Below are 13,557 nucleotides of genomic sequence, written 5' to 3'. Positions count from 1 at the left end.
TAAACTCAATTAAACATTGGTTAGACAAAAGTCTTCCAAAGCAGAAGCAATTTTCAGATAATAATAGACCAGAATGAAACAGTGATCCAAATAGATTTCCCAGGGCAGAGCATCATAATAGATACGCTCTTTCCCACTACTTTATGCCTCTTGCTTTAAGGACAATAGAACAGCAAGCTAATTGCTTTCTACCAATACTCCTTGGTGCTTGAGTTATGCTGGCAATGAAGGAGTTAAGACTCAAAGCTTTGTGAAATAGAACAGCCTCTCTCCTCCAAAAACAAGACATCTGGATTTAATAAAATCTAGCAAATGAGACTGTACTGCCTCCCCTCCTTTACAGACAAACTGTCAAAACATTCCAATAGTGTGAGCTAGAATCCACACAGAGATCACTAGCAAAGCTCAAGACATCAGGTACAGCCATGGCTCCCCAACATGCTTTGCTTCTGTTGGTTATCCTGGCCAATACCATTGACGGGCAACAACAACAGTTAATGGAATATATGGAGCGGAGGCTGGCTGTCTTAGAGGTGAGTGTACCAGATGTAAATGGCAAGCAATGAACCCTTCTCTGGGCTTGATGCACATATGGTATGGAGAGTTATGAAGTTGGCCATTAACAGGCACTGTCTAGGGCAAGCACTAGAGTTTCTGGAACATCTAGCAGGAAGAGAAAAAATACCTCCTACTTCTGGTTTCATCTAAGGCTGCAAAAGTTTGAAAATGATGCTTGAATTGAACTCTGATCTAAGGATATATCAGAGACAGTCATACACTTTGAGAGAAGGCAGATAATTGTTTGTAACTGTAGCTGACTTCAGAGCTGAGACAATGAGGTGGATGTCTGTCGATATGGTCATTATTTCTTCTTATTTGTGAGAAATACAAGTGATTTGGGAATAAAAAGGAGGGAGGTTTGCTACATTTGAAAGCTGCCTTCCTTTCCTTAGTATGTCACAACTCTTTGCAGATCATGGTGCTCCTAATTTCAAAGTACAGTCTGCATATACATTTATCAATGCAATCACTTTATCTGACAACCTTAGAATAGCCACCAGGAGTCTTGTAGTAGCTGGATGCACAGCACTGACTTAGTGGGTAGGATAATAAAAATGTCAAAGACCAGTGCTCTTTAAAATCTAGAATAAGTAAGTGTATTCTGTTCACTTCAAAAATAAAACAAACTAGCTTGACAGTGTGACCATAGGGGGTACAATGATGGTGCTGAATGGAAAAAAGAAGATTGAAATGTATCAAAAATAAAGTAGCATCTTAACTTATCAGGATTTTAAAGTCACGTTAATGATTTTGAGTATTTTTTTAAAAAAATCTACAGTATAGTTGATCCCATGTAAAATGACAAACCAGCTTGGCTAAATTATCGAACACACCAGGTATGGGCTTGTCTATCTTGGTTCTCCTTCATTCCAATATGGATGGAGCACTGCTTTCTAAGCAGTTGTGTTCCATCTTCACCATCCTTAAATCTTCTGTCTCCTTTTCCCCCTCTAGGAACGAATCTCCCAGTGGCATGATCAGAGCAGTCGTTACTCCACTGAGCTGAGGGATTTCAAGAATAAGGTGGTGTCCATGCTGGAGACAGTAGAAAAAGAACGGGAAACACTCCGGGCTGAGGTGGAAAACACGGCGGTACGGGTGGACCGACTGGAGCGAGAGGTGGACTATCTTGAAACCCAAAATCCTGCCCCACCTTGCGTAGAGGTAGATGACAAGCTCATAGAAAATCAGGTGTCCACTGCCAAGAAGCGCAAGAACGAGAAGTATGACAAATTGACAGGTGAGTGAAAGTTCTCCCAAGAAGCTTGCCCCAGTCAGTAAAATATTATGAGTCAGCTCTGCTTTTCACTATATCAAAAGACAGAACACCTCACTCTGCCTAATGGCAAGGCTGTCCCTTCCTTATAGCATATACTTACTCTAAAGGCAAACCAGGATAATACTCCAAGGCAGGCTTTGATGTCTTTTGATTTTGCTTTATGTGACACTCCCACAAGTTCTTCAACATGGTCTGTAGGTGCTATATTGGCTTCCCAGAGCACAATATTTTTGAGTGTATGAATGCATGCATGTATACATATGTTTAGCTGCAAGAGGAAATTTTAAAAAATTCAAATAGGAAAGAAATCAAATAGGGAAATATCCTTTTTTCATCCACTTCCCAGATCCTTGAATTCTCCATAGGAAATAATGAAGCCCTGAACAAGAGCCTGCCACTAATGTTCTGTAAGGCTAACACTGATTTTCTATTGCTATATTGAGCCTTGAAGCAAGGAGAGGAATGCTTAACCATTCGCTGCCTAAAATATCTCTGCTGAAAATCCCCCCTCCCCATTAAACTGGCAGAGACAGTCACAATTAATCCTTGTAATCCCACCATTCCAGTTACATTTAAAATATCCCATTTTTTCTCCTCCTCCCTCCTCCTCCTCCCTCCTCAGTTTACTTCAGTTGCTGTAAACTAAATTTAAAATACAAAAAGAGATTGTGCTCAATTCAGAAGGAAGAGAAGAGGGGGAGTAGAAGGAAGAGAAGAGGGGGAAGAATCTTTGCAAAAGCAAACTATGACAGCCCCGCCTAGCTTGTGTGCTTTTCCTAACAGAGTCTGATGTCTGATGTTGCTTGGTCATGTTTCCCATGTGAAATGTCAGAGAGTATGCACCAAGATGACAACTTTTTCTTTAAAAAAAAAAACACAACCCAAAAACCTGGCACCAGGGCTCCATTTCACACATTTTTGCTTACTGTTACTTCCTTCATGCCTGACTCGTGTGTATTGTCTCATAGGAATTTATCAAACGGGATTTTAGCAGCTCAGATCCGATGTGAGTGCGGGTCTAACAATGTGGATTCACGTCATAACGTGACTGTTTTATCACACCAGGTTCCTTTCTATGGGAGCTCCTTCTGTGGCGGTTCCGCAGTGCTTCCACAATGAATCCTAACTGACTTCTCATTTTGATGAATTTGCTAAAAAAAAGTGAATTCACAGGATTCACATTCAAGCTCCCTTCGATTTCACTCCAAATTAGTCTGGTGTGGAATACAACTTTGCTTCTGTCCTGGTTACCGCCCCCCCCCCCCCAACTTCCAAGGCTGCAATTTTGCCCCATTTGCTTCTGGTGCTCCCCCCCTGCTTCCACTGCTGCCGAGGTGTTTCCGATGCTGCTGGGGAAAGGGCAGAGAACTACTGGGGAATGAATGTATTCACTTTTAACGTGAATGCTGGAGAGCAAGGGGGAAGCGGCTGTTTCTGATGGGGAAGGCTGCTTGTGTGCATGGAAAAACTGGAAAAGATTGGAGGGAATGAAACGAAGGGTAGATTTACACAAAGATGACAGGTGTGAAGGGATTGAATCAGGAGGCTGGATGGGAGCAAAGGAGAGGGCCATTGGAGGCTGTGGCGGAGGCTCCAACTCCCAGAATTCCATAGCCTCGAGTGAAGGACCCCACAACTCCAACTCCCATAACAATAACAATAACAATAATTTATTATTTATAAAATAATAATAATAATTTATTTTAAAATAATAATAATAATAATAATAATAATAATAATAATAATAATATTTTTAAAACAACAACAACAATAAGTTATTGGTTTGCTGAGGCACCAGAGCTCTCTGGCAGGGAAGGCTCAATGTCTCAGGACACTACAGTTCCCAGAATTCTATAGCACTGAGCCAGGACAGTTAAAGTGGAGTTAAACCGGATTACTTCCCAGTGCAGATGCAACCTCCTTCAGATCCAAAGGATTTACTTGCAAGTAGAACTGCAGTTTCTACACTGATTTTTTTGTAGTGAAAGAAATTTATTATTGTTATTATTATTATTATTATTATTATTAATTTAAAATTCTTTAAAGTGGAGTTAAACCGGATTATCTCCCCTGTGTGGATGCAACCTAAGCGAAGGCAACTGTTATGAAGGGAAGGAGAGATGTAGATGAAATAGATGAGGAGAATGACAAGAGGATAGATGTAGATGTGGTTGAAATGGATGGGGGCTCTGACACTGAGGACACCTTTGAATTGGCTGCCAGGGATGGGAAAATAGAAGGGAGGAAGAAAGGTGCAGCTGTCATTCATGTGAGGCTAGCATTCACCTGAAAGCGGAGCCAGGCTCCCTTCTTCACCCAGGAAGTGCAAAGGTTCAGGATGCCTTCAGATCCCCACTGAGCATGTGCAAGGGTCCCAATTCGAATCAAGTTGAATCCGCATGGTATGCACCGGTGTGGTAATACAATTTGCACTCACTCCACTTTGCATGATTCCATATCACGTGACTTGCCTTGGATTTGATTCCCCCTCGATTAGGAAGGGCAACGGAAGGGCTACCAGGTGTGATAAAACAGTCACGTTATGACGTGAATCCGTATCATTAGACCCGCAGTCACCTTGGATCTTAGCTGCTAGAACCCTCATTTGATAAACGCCATAATCTATTCTCATCAAGTTTATAAAGCATTCAGTGTGTTCACACATTTTACTTGTGAACAAACAGATTGCATGCAAATCCTTTCAAATGAAAGTTAGTAAACCTGATAGTATGTATAATCGGGAGCAAAACAAACAACGAAAACACAAAACTGAGTGCAGTGGAATGGTACAATAACAGAATAACATTTGCATGTGAGTGAGGAGACACTTCAAGGGCAAGTGGTTTTCATTACAGAGGTGGGAGCTGGGGGCTGGGTTTGTAGTGCATTTTGCGATTTGTCCATAGCAGGCCCAACAATATAGCTAGCAACAGAAGGAAATTCATTTAGAAGCCAGATCAGTACTGCAAATAGTAAAGTGCATGACATGAAAGTCAGATTGGTGATAAGTACTTGGCTACATCTTCCACACAATCTGATAACGATTTATTGAAGAAGTCTGTGAGACTTAAGCAGTGCAACTATGTGTGCAGGACTGCAGCATATGCCACCATTATTCAGCTGGAGTAAATGTTCTGTTAGCTCCCTTTCACATAATTGTGTTTTGTTCAATAGCTGTTGGATATGTATTGTAAAATGTCTTCCTTTTTGTTGCAGAAATACATATTAACTCAGCCTTCAAAGTAAAATATTTTCCCCCAAATCCACTGATATAAGAACTCAAGGCAGCTCACAGCAAATTTAAAACCATATAAATTAAAAACAATGCAAAAATATTAAAATAGTAAAATGTATTTTAAAAACTAAATGCAAATGTTAAAATCTAAATTGTGCAGCATATAAAAGCCCAACCTTAGTCAGTTTGAAAAAGCCTGATGGAACAAAAAATTTTTTATCTGCTGCCATAAGGGGAGCAGGGATGGGGCCATCCTGCCCTCTCTAGGGAGGGAGTTCCAAATCCTGGGAACAGCCACTGAGAAGGCCCTCTCTCTTGTTCTCACTAAATGACCCTGAGAGGATAGTGCGACAGAGATAAGGCCCTCTCTGGACAATTTTAGTGCTCAAATGGGCTCAGAATGGGAGATAGTCCTTGAAATAACCTGGAAACCTGGACCCAAGCCACATAGGGTTGTATAGGGCATACAACATAAACATAAAAATGGACATATAATAATGTAAATAATATAATCAGATTTGCAATGAACAGTAAACTTCAACTATATGAGCAGCCGTTGCCAAATAAGGCTTTTGCTATTTTCTTAAACTGGCTTACTGTCATATTTTGAAAAATACCTGGCTAAACTGCTGGAATAGACTACAAAGCCACATTACAATATTGCCACCAACCTGTTTTGCTTAAAGAAAAAAAGCCCCTGGCACTCCATTATACACATATAGAATCATAGAATCATAGAGTTGGAAGAGACTGCAAGGGCCATCCAGTCCAACCCCTTGCCATGCAGGAAATCCAATCAAAGCATCCCTAAAAATAAGGGACTTGTCAGAGTAAATAGGTATTAATAAAAGTTTTGTTAGACATCCAGTCCAGCTCAACTGCAATTTGCAGCAAACTCCACTACTCAGAAACCAAGCCAAAGCCAGGAGAATGAAACTATACAGTTTGCCAGAAATAAATCTGAAACAGCTTGCTGACTAGAATGAAAAGGCCAAGCTTGAAATTAGGCTGGTTTTTAAGCAAGGGAGTTTGGGCTCAGCTATCCTACAGGGAGCTGCATTTTAGGAAGTTGTTGTGAGACCTCTTGCTATCCATTGTGAGACTTTCAGGGCCAATTTAATCCCCCAAAGTACATGAAAGGTGCAGGATATATTTGGGAAAAATGAGAGACAATTTACATGTGTAAATGAAGTATAAACAGAAATGTTTACCACTGTGAGAAACTACAATTTGCTCACCAATATAAGACCACAATAATTGCTTTGGAGCGATATCTTGGGTCTGATCCAGTGACATTTGTCAACCAGATGCCTACAGAAATCTCACAAACATAGTGATAGAAATCCTGTGTTACCTCTGAACATTGGAACATGGTGGTGTCCTTCTGAGTTGTTAAGGCCCTTAACTATAATAAACTTTTGTATCCTCTAGTTCAGCCTTCCCTAGTCTCATGGTCTCCACATGAGTTGGGCTACATCTCCCATCAGTTCCTAGCTAGCTTGGTCAATTTTAAACAACATTAGTACTATATGGTAATGTTTTTGTGATGATGGTGTGGAAGACCCTGCAGCCTGAAATACCTTCTGGGTCAATCAGCACAACTGCTTGTGGGCAACAGTGCCCAATAATTTTGGGAGATGGTATGCAGAATTGTGCAGTATGACTGTTTTAACAAACAGAAATAGTGGATGAAGCCACCTTTTTTACAGGTTTTATTTCCTTGTGCAAAGCAAGGGAATGTAGGATGGATGAAGTGCCTTTTTCTCAGCATGAGCACACACTAAGGAGGAACACCAGTGGTTTATTTACTTGCTGTAGCAGCCAAGCAAATAGTATATACATAAGTGAAGCAGTTTATTTCTGAAGGTCATTACAAGGTGAAAATAACACTAGGGCTCCTGTAAAATAAAGAACAGGGCTCCCAACTCTTTAATGTTTGTACAGAAAAGGGAATTTCAACATGAGAAGCAATAATTGCTGAATTTCCTCTTTTACACAATTATTAAAAGTACAGGAGCCCTGTCCCTTATTTTACCTGGCAACCCTAGCTGAAGCTAAAGCAATAAACCAAGGATGGGTAGCCTTTAGCTTCTTTGGTCTTCAGCTCTCAGAAATACCAGCTAGCATGGTAGGGACTATGGGAGTTAGTCCAATCATCTGAAATGCCAAAGGTTCCCTATCTCCTAAAGTAAACTAAAGTTCCCTGAAAAAGTAGATATTGAACATACAATGGACCCTTGGTATCTGCTGGGGTTTGTTTTCAGGTCCTCTCGTGGATACCAAAATCTGTGGATGCTCAAGTTCCATTATATACAATAGTGTAGAAAAATGGTATCCCTTGTATAAAATAGCTAAAACAGGGGTTGCTTTTTGGATTTTTTTTTTTGGGGGGGAGGATATTTTCAAGCCATTGATGGCTGAATCCATGGAAGCAGAATCTGTGGATATGGAGAGCCAACTGTATTCTTGGGAGAACCTTTCCTAAATGTCTCAATAAGCTCAGATTCTGAATATGACAGCTATTTTGGAATGTATGATTTGCTCACATGACTTTATGTTTTCAAAGAGATAGCCATAGTATCTGCCATAACATAAAAAGGAAAGGGGGTGGCGAGAAGCAATCTGGTATTATCTTTGAGACTCTTTTATTTCAGTGTGAGCTTTTCTAGATATCAGCCCACTTGCTCAGATGGAATACAATATTATAGCCCAGGTATTTATTTATTTTCCATACTTGGGCTCAGTGATCAATCAGAGCAGAGACTGCACTCAAGAAATCAGAAGAAGACTAGGACTTGGAAGAGCAGCTATGAAGGAACTAGACAAGATCCTGGAGTATAAAGATACATAATTAAATACTAATGTTGTTAGTATTCCCATGCCATTGCATTCCCCATATGTTCAAGTATTGTTGTGAGAGTTGGGTAGTGAAGAAAGCTGATAGGAAGAAAATCAACATTTAAGATGTGGTGCTGAAGAAGAGTTATGAGGATATTGCAAACTGCTAAAAAGACCAATGGAGGGTCTAGAGCAGATCAGGTTTGATCTGGCCATATTATGAGAAGAAAGGACTCACTAGAAAAGACAATAAAGACTGAGAAAGTGGAGAGCAGTAGGAAAAGAAGAAGATCGCATTTCAGATGGATAGACTCAGTCAAAGAAACTGCAGCCATGAATCTGCAGGAGCTGAGCAGCGTGGATGAAGACAGGGTGACCTGGAGGTCTCTCATTCATAGGTCTGCTATGGGTTGAAGTCAACTCGAGAGCCAGTAACAATAACAACAACAAATTTATATACAGTTACATAGTTGTGGGAGTAGGATCAGAATGTAATGGGATACAAAAAGATGCAAATTGTGACCCTGGCTTCCAAGAGTTGTGTAAGACAATTCAGATTTTTCATGTAGCTGGGTACCATTATATTCTGATCCGACACCCACAACTATGCACTGTGCTAAAATACCTGGGCTGTACTATTGTACTCCATCAGAGCATCTCAAGAAGTGGGTGGATATTCACAAAGGCCTTTGCTGAAATAAATCAGTCTCAAAGGTGATATCAGTTTCCTTGTCTTCCTTCCATCCCATCTCCCTTTCTGCACTATGACTTCATTGCATTTTGATGTACCTTTGTCAATGGCATGCTGTACATTTTGTATAGAGATCAAACTTCACAATATAACTGTCCCTTCACTATTCTTTATAGACTGCAGTGACACTGTATCCCAAGTGAAAGCCATGAAGATTCTAAAGCGGTTTGGCAGCACGGCTGGACTTTGGACCAAAGACCCAGTGGGTAATTCAGAAAAGATTTATGTGTTTGATGGTACCAGCAATGACACTGTTTACGTCTTTCCCAGAACGAGGGAGTTCACACTCTTCTCTGCTACCCGAAAAGCTGCACGCATCAAGTTACCCTACCCATGGGTTGGCACTGGACACTTGGTGTATGGGGGGCATTTGTATTATATTAGACGACATGGCACTTTCCAGGTCATCAAGTTTAGCCTAGCCAACAAGACTATTGTTGATAGCTCTGTCTTCCCAGCTGAGGAGCAGATCCCTGTTTTTGGTCTTTCATCCTACAACTACATTGATCTGGTGGCAGATGAGGAGGGGATCTGGGCTATTTATGCCACCCAAGAAAATGAGAGGAACATAGCCTTGGCCAAACTAGACCCAGCATCTCTAGACATAGAGCAAATGTGGGACACACCGTGCCCTCGGGAGAATGCGGAAAGTGCGTTTGTCATCTGTGGAGCTCTCTATGTGGTGTACAACACTCGGCTGCCCAGCCGGTCCCGTATCCAGTGTGTCTTTGATGTCAGTGGTTCTATGGCATCTGAAGATGCTGCCCTGGTTTACTTCCCAAAACGGTATGGCTCTCATTCCAGTATGAAGTATAATCCCAAAGAAAGACAGATCTATGCCTGGGATGATGGCTATCAGCTCATCTACCGCATGGAGATGAAGAAGAAGACTGAAGTCTGAGAAAGGACAGGGGTACTAGTGGAAATATGTTCTGCTGCCTCAGTAGCTGCCCCCTGATGACAAGTGCCATATAACATGTACAGCAGTCACAACAAGCACTGATTAGAATGGCCTTGTTCAAAAAAGGAATAGCTTCCTGATAACATTAAATGCTTTTAAATATGACTTTGCCTGCATATGGTTTGCATTTTTAAGATATTGCCTGCATATTTGGCAGCGTGTGTATGTGTGTGTGTGTGTGTGGGGGGGGGATGGGGACGGGGATCGAGGACTACTAGTTATTTGCTTTCCAGATAGGTTAAAACTGAAAAAGCCTTTTAAATTTTTCAAGAGGAATGAAAAATCATCGGGGGGGGGGGGGAAATCCATATATGTCCCATACAAAAAAAGAGGATGGGGAACTAAAAACATTTTAGAAACAAGTCATGTGTACCAAATATCCTGTTCTGGCCTATAGCTTAGAAATCAGGTTTGCATCACCAAACCAATACTACTCATAGACTTCTCTTTTGGAAAGACAGTCCAAAAATGTTTTGTGCCTGAGCAGGGAGGAATTAGTGACTTCAAGGTGCTGCAACAAGGTTGCACTGCTACACACATCTACAGATAGAGAGAGAGAGTGGGGGGGGGTTAATTTAGCAAGAGTTCAAAAGATATCTTTCTTCTAGCTATTCCTGTTATTGGATGTTATGATATAATTGGACAATCCAGGTAGTAGCTTCCTGCTTGGTTCTTGTGCCTTATTATTCCTATTATTATATTCAACTATTCTTTCCAGTAACCAGAATCAATCTATCATCTCATTCTCCACCTCTTTCTTTCTGTTTTCCTTCCTGTTCTTTAGTATAAGGGAGCTTAGAAAACTTCCCTTTTTAGAATTCAGTTTGCAGAATATCCCAGCAATGGCCATATTGGCTGGAGGATTCCAACAATTGTAGTCCAAAGTAATATTTCCAAGCTGCTCTGGTCCATTTCTCATCCTGAGACTGGCCCCTCTAACGATCCTCTGAGTTTCTTTGACTAAACGTTCCTTGTTAAAGGGACATTAACTTTGATGATATTGGTACGGTCCAGACCGGCGCTTTGTGGCATCCTGGCCATATACTAGGGTTGTGCAGGATGGAGCGACTGCACGCCCCACAACCCTAGTACATGGAGGTGGCGTAATAAAGGTGGCGCCCTGTATACATGGGCACCACCATTGTTACGTAAGCACCATGCAGCATCCGCATGTTGCCAAGCGGTGCTTATGTAATGAGTGTGCCACTGGCAAACTTGCTACGCCGCCCCTACAGCTTCTTTTCCTGCTGGAGGAAGGCTGGAGTGGAGTTTGGGGAGATAGTTATGTTTAGAGAGAGGGATCTATAGAGTCCAAGAGACGACTGGGTTCCGATAATTCCTGAGGTAATAGTTATTGAAGAAACTATTAGGTCTAGAGAGAGACAGTAGTTGTTTTGGAGAGTCTTGAGGAGAGAGGCTCTGTGTAATCAGACTCAAGAAGAGGGGTTTGGAGTTACATAATTGTTTGAGAGATATCATAGCCTTGGTGGCTGAGTTAGAAAAAAGAATTGCCTAAAGAGGGACAGGGAAGTCCTGAGGTGGTTTAAAAGAATATCTGGGGAAAGAAAAATACAGTGGAACCTCGCCATACGTGGGGGATCCGTTCCGGATCCCGCCGCGTATGGCGATTTCCGCCTATGCTCAAGCCCCATTGTAAACAATGGGGCTCGTGCACGGCGGCACGGAGGTGCGCGGGGCGCAACAGGCGCACGCATGGTGCAACAGGCGCGCACGGCACAACAGGCGTGCACGCCCATTCAACTGAATGGGACGCGCCGCCCTTTCTGTCCCGCGCGCGCCCAGCGGCTTGAGCGTGTACGCTCAAAGCCGCTTATAAAAAGTCCGCATATGCGGAGGCACCACTGTAATAATAATGAAATAAAGAGTACAAATGTAACAAAGTAACACGTGCCTGAACTAACAACTGTTTGATACCATTTAGTTCAAGTCATATCTGTTTAAACCCTTTGTTCAATAAAGTTCATATTTTGTTTTATCTAAAGGCTTGTCAGCCATATATCTTATATCCATGCTACTATATTCTATACTACCGAGAACCTGCCACATAAGAAAGTGGGTTCATTACATAAATTGGGTGGCAGCGGGGTAGAATTAGGAAACCCCATAGGACTGCCATAAGGTGAAGGAGGGTGTGTCGTTACATAATTTGGTGGCAGTGGTGGGATAACAAAAGTCTCAGGTGCCTGCCACAAAAGTGAGGTTAGCCGTTACAGGGACAGGTTGATGGGCCACCTCATCATCACTTGTGCAAGCCATCCCATGGAAATGGAAACACATGGAATAAGAAAGGAGGTTGGTTTCTTATGCTTAAAGTGGAAATATGTATATTTGCATACATGATTGGAAGAAAAAAAGTTTTGTGGACATGGCTGTGTGACTGAAAATAATGTGAAGAATTGGAGATGTGGACTGTCCCCTTGCACTAAAGTGAGTTCACCAGGGGAAATGTGTGACTGGTCATGCCAATCTCATCTCTATAAGTATTAATGGGGTCACTGTGGATCAGGAAAATGTGATAGGTAACAGATTGTTTTTTTCAACAGTGCAGACAACCCCTTAAAGTGTCCTCATCACAGCTACTGAGAAACAAAATTAGATTTCCTCATTCTCCACCTTTCATATCTGGTTATTTCTTGTTCTGAAAAATCAGAACATGAATTAACTGTCTTTTGCTTCATTTGAGTGGCCTTCCTTCTCCACTGGCATTGCAGTTTTTGTACTAATTAGCGGATTTATTTTGTTCTGGCTCTATTATTATTTCTTCCAATTCCTTTACTACTGAATTCCTGCAAGGAACACTGCATGCCCCTATATCCGATTCAGAATATTCCAGAAAGGCTCTTTTGCCAGACTTGGAGGTAGTGTGTGTTTGTGTTTTTTTATAGCATGTCCTATGTAGGGCAGATGATGATGATGTGGTGCACAAAGAGAAAGATTATTTCTGGGTTCTCAGGGGATCTCTTAACTTCAACAGGAGCCCAGGCAATGTTGAAAGCAATGGCCAAGATCACTACATTACAGATATAGCTATGAATATATAACTATGTATTGTCTAGTTGAAGGCTTTCATGGCCAGCATCCATAGTTTTTTGTGGGGTTTTCGGGCTCTGTGGCCATGTTCTAGAAGAGTTTCTTCCTGACATCTCACCAGCATCTGTGGCTGGCATCTTCAGAGAATGCTTGCTTGGAAAGAAGTTGGGTATGTATATACTGTGTGACCCTGAGAAGGCAAGAGTGATTTGCATGTGTATTGTTCTGTTGCTAATGGCAGGCCTCAGGGTGGGAGGGTCTGCAAAGGAGGATGAGTGTCTGCTTGATTAGTGTTCCTTATCTGCTGGGAAAGCCCTGACCCTGGGAGATTTCTCATTTGCATTTGTTGAATTCATCTTGCTGTTTTTCAAGACTGATAGCCAAACCTTGCTTACTTTAAGGTTTTCCTCTTTCCTGTTGAAATTGTCCAGGTGTTTGTGGATTTCAATGGCTTCCCTGTGCATCCTGACATGGTAGTGGTTGACATGGTCCAGAATTTCAGTGTTTTCAAACAGCACCAACACTCCTCTGTGTTTTTCTGGGAAAAGAGGAGGGAAGACAAACAACCAGCCAAAGGGAAGGTATTTTTACCATACATCAAAGGAGTCACAGACAGAATAGGGAAACTGGTGAGGAAACACAACCTTCAAATGGTTTACAAACCAATGAAGAAAATCCAGCAGCCAAGGACCAGGGAGACCCTCTCACAGCCGCAGGAGTTTACCGCATACCATGCAACTGCACACAAGTCTACATAAGGACCACCAAACACAGTGTGCAAACAAGAATCAAGGAACACGAGAGACACTGCAGACTGGGTCAGCCAGAAAAATCAGCAGTAGCAGAACATGTTACAAACCATCCTGGGCATAAACTGTTGT

At 41.8% G+C, this 13,557-nt stretch overlaps 1 protein-coding gene across 1 annotated transcript; it reads left to right on the top strand.

Annotated features, from left to right (window-relative positions):
• Positions 1 to 394: 394 nt before the first annotated feature.
• Positions 395 to 9,710, top strand: OLFML3 (olfactomedin like 3). The gene is made up of 3 exons (XM_089518565.1): positions 395 to 533; positions 1,516 to 1,801; positions 8,781 to 9,710. Exons 1-3 carry the CDS (start codon positions 426 to 428, stop codon positions 9,563 to 9,565), a joined length of 1,179 nt encoding a protein of 392 aa, XP_089374691.1. The 5' UTR covers positions 395 to 425; the 3' UTR covers positions 9,566 to 9,710.
• Positions 9,711 to 13,557: the final 3,847 nt, after the last annotated feature.

Source organism: Sceloporus occidentalis, unplaced genomic scaffold, assembly GCF_023333645.1.
Source record: "Sceloporus occidentalis isolate IW3139 unplaced genomic scaffold, rSceOcc1.0.p SCAF_3, whole genome shotgun sequence".
In the NCBI taxonomy this organism is placed as follows: Eukaryota; Metazoa; Chordata; class Lepidosauria; order Squamata; family Phrynosomatidae; genus Sceloporus; species Sceloporus occidentalis.
Note: the sequence above shows the minus strand (reverse complement) of the source record. Positions and strands in the feature narration are given on the sequence as shown.